The sequence below is a fragment of the Neopelma chrysocephalum genome, unplaced genomic scaffold (genome assembly GCF_003984885.1).
Source record: "Neopelma chrysocephalum unplaced genomic scaffold, ASM398488v2 Primary Assembly neopelma1_104206, whole genome shotgun sequence".
Lineage (NCBI taxonomy): Eukaryota > Metazoa > Chordata > Aves > Passeriformes > Pipridae > Neopelma > Neopelma chrysocephalum.
The window spans coordinates 702-3,498 of record NW_020927160.1 but is presented as its reverse complement, the minus strand read 5'-3'; the positions used below and the strand labels follow the sequence as shown (position 1 = coordinate 3,498).

At 68.1% G+C, this 2,797-nt stretch overlaps 1 protein-coding gene across 1 annotated transcript; it reads left to right on the top strand.

The window, feature by feature from the left end:
• Positions 1-395: 395 nt before the first annotated feature.
• Positions 396-2,431, top strand: LOC113962087 (V-type proton ATPase subunit B-like). Its single transcript, XM_027672901.1, has 5 exons — positions 396-564; positions 1,024-1,106; positions 1,239-1,343; positions 1,881-2,010; positions 2,125-2,431. The coding sequence occupies exons 1-5, from the start codon at positions 465-467 to the stop codon at positions 2,289-2,291; spliced, it is 585 nt and encodes a 194-aa protein (XP_027528702.1). The 5' UTR covers positions 396-464; the 3' UTR covers positions 2,292-2,431.
• The last annotated feature ends 366 nt before the right edge of the window (positions 2,432-2,797 follow it).

The window sequence follows — 2,797 nt, the reverse complement described above, 5'->3', positions numbered from 1 at the left end:
GGGTGCCCAACCCACCAGGGGTGCCCAGGAGATTTTTGGGTGCCAGGGGTGCTCAGGGTATCCAGGGTGCTCGGAGTGCCTGGGGTGCCCAGGACATCTGGGGTTCTTGGGGTGTTTGGGATGCTCAGCGTGCCCAGGACACATGGGGTGCCCAGGGCTCTTGGGATGCCCAGGATATCTGGGGTTCCCAGGGCTCTTGGGGTGTTTGGGATGCTCGGGGTGCCCAGGACACATGGGGTTCCCAGGACTCTTGGGATGCCCAGGGCACGTGGGGTTCCCAGGGCTCTTGGGGTGCTCGGGGCACTCAGGTCGCTGGGGGTGCCCGGGGCACTTGTGGCACTGGTGCCCCGCGGCATTCTCGGGGTTTTTGGGGTGTCGGAGCCCCCCCGGCCCCAGCGCAGCCCCCCCTGCAGGTGTCGGCGGCCCGGGAGGAGGTTCCCGGCCGGCGCGGCTTCCCGGGCTACATGTACACGGACCTGGCCACCATCTACGAGCGGGCGGGGCGGGTGGAGGGCAGGAACGGCTCCATCACCCAGATCCCCATCCTCACCATGCCCAACGACGGTCAGCGGGGCACGGGGGGGGCTCTGGGGACACGGGGGGGGCTCTGGGGTCACGGGGGGGACTCAGGGGATGCGGCGGGGCCGGGCCTGCCCCGTGCCAGGAAAGCACGGGGGTGGGAAATGCTGGATTGTTCCAACCCGGTTTTTGGGAGCTCATGGGGTGGTAAAGCCCTGGGTGCTCGCTGGGGTGCTTTGGGGTTATCATCCCCCCCCAAATCATCCCTCTGGGCCCCCCCAGCGGGAGAAGGGTGTCCCCAGAGGGGACACAAACCATCCAAGCCACCCTTCATCAGTTCCCCTTGGGGTGCCCGGCTCCTGGGAAGGGGGGTGGCACCGAGACCCCCCGTACCAGCCCCATGGGGGCCGTGCTGCCCCGGTGACCCCCCGACACGGGGCATGGCCGTGTCCCGAGCAGCCACCCCCACGTGGGGGGCTCACAGCACCCCGGTTCCCCCCCCAGACATCACCCACCCCATCCCCGACCTGACGGGTTTCATCACCGAGGGGCAGATCTACGTGGACCGGCAGCTCCACAACCGGCAGGTTCGTTCCCGAGCCCCTTCCCGGCTCCAGGGAGGGATTGGGGGGCCCGGAGACCACCCTGGAGCACCGGGATGGGGGTGGCCAGGGCAGGGGGTGGGTGCTGGACACACGGGGGTCCCTCTCGCCCCGCAGATCTACCCCCCCATCAACGTCCTGCCGTCCCTGTCCCGGCTGATGAAATCGGCCATCGGGGAGGGAATGACCAGGAAGGACCACGGGGACGTCTCCAACCAGCTGGTGAGGGCTGGGGGACACTGGGGAGGGGGGTGGTTTGTCCCTTCAGAGCCCTCTGCCCCTGCCTGGGGGGGTTCAGAGCTGCTCCAGCCCTGGGGAACAACAGCACGAGGACGTGGAGCTGCTGCAGGGAGTCCAGAGGAGGCCCCGGAGCTGCTGCCAGGGCTGGAGCCCCTCTGCTCTGGAGCCAGGCTGGGAGAGCTGGGGGGGTTCCCCTGGAGAAGAGAAGGCTCCAGGGAGAGCTGAGAGCCCCTTGCAGGGCCTGAAGGGGCTCCAGGAGAGCTGGAGAGGGACTGGGGACAAGGGAGGGAGGGACGGGACACAGGGAATGGCTTCTAAATGGAAGAGGGGAGATTTGAATTGGGAAGGAATCCTTCCCTGTGAGGGAAGAGCCTGGCCCAGGTTGGGCAGAGAAGCTGTGGCTGCCCCTGGATCCCTGGAAGTGTCCAAGGCCAACCTGGGCTGGTGGAAGGTGTCCCTGGGTGGGCTCTGAGACCTCTCCCAAGCCCCCCCATTCCCTGTATCCCGTGTCCCTCCCAGTACGCCTGCTACGCCATCGGGAAGGACGTGCAGGCCATGAAGGCGGTGGTGGGGGAGGAGGCTCTGTCTGCCGACGACCTGCTGTACCTGGAGTTCCTGCACAAGTTCGAGAAGCAGTTCATCTCCCAGGGTGAGCGGGGGGGCCCCACGCGGGGGGCTGGGGGCTGGGGGGGGGCCCCACACGGGGGGCCTGGGGCGGCCCCGCAGCATCCCCCGGCTCCTGCACCTCCCTTCCCTTCCCAAGGCCCCTACGAGAACCGGAGCATCTTTGAGTCCCTGGACCTGGGCTGGCAGCTCCTGCGCATCTTCCCCAAGCAGCTGCTCAAGCGGATCCCGGAGAACATCCTGGCCGAGTTCTACCCCCGCGAGGCCAAGGCACCCGAGCAGGGCCCAGTGGGAACGGCCCTGTGACCCCCCCCGCCGGATCCCCACAGACCACCCGAGGGCCCCTGGAGGGGCTGCCAGGGCCTGGCTGCCGGGTGGGCACGGGGGGTGTCCTGGAACCGGGAGGAATCTCCTTTCCTTGGGGAATAAAGCGCTGTGGTCACCAAATCCCTGTGCTCTGCTGCTCCCTGCTGTGGCCCTGCCCTTCCCACCCCCAGGGACCCCTGGAGATCCCTGGAGACCCCTGGAGATCCCTGGAGACCCCCAGGGGCTCTGTGGAGCAGCAGCCCCTGCCCAGTCCATGCTGCCCAATACAGGCAGAGGTACAGGCAGAGGTACAGGCAGCCACACACATCCCCCCACTGAGCTGCACCTCCTCAAAACACCCCATTTCCATATTTTGGGGAGTTCCCATGCCATGGGGGGCAGGGGGGTCCCTCAGAGCTCCCCGGGCAGGGTCCCCAGCACCTCCCCAGCCCGAGCACCCGCGGCCGGGGCGGGGCAGGTTTCGGTTCCCCCCTGCCCGGATCGGG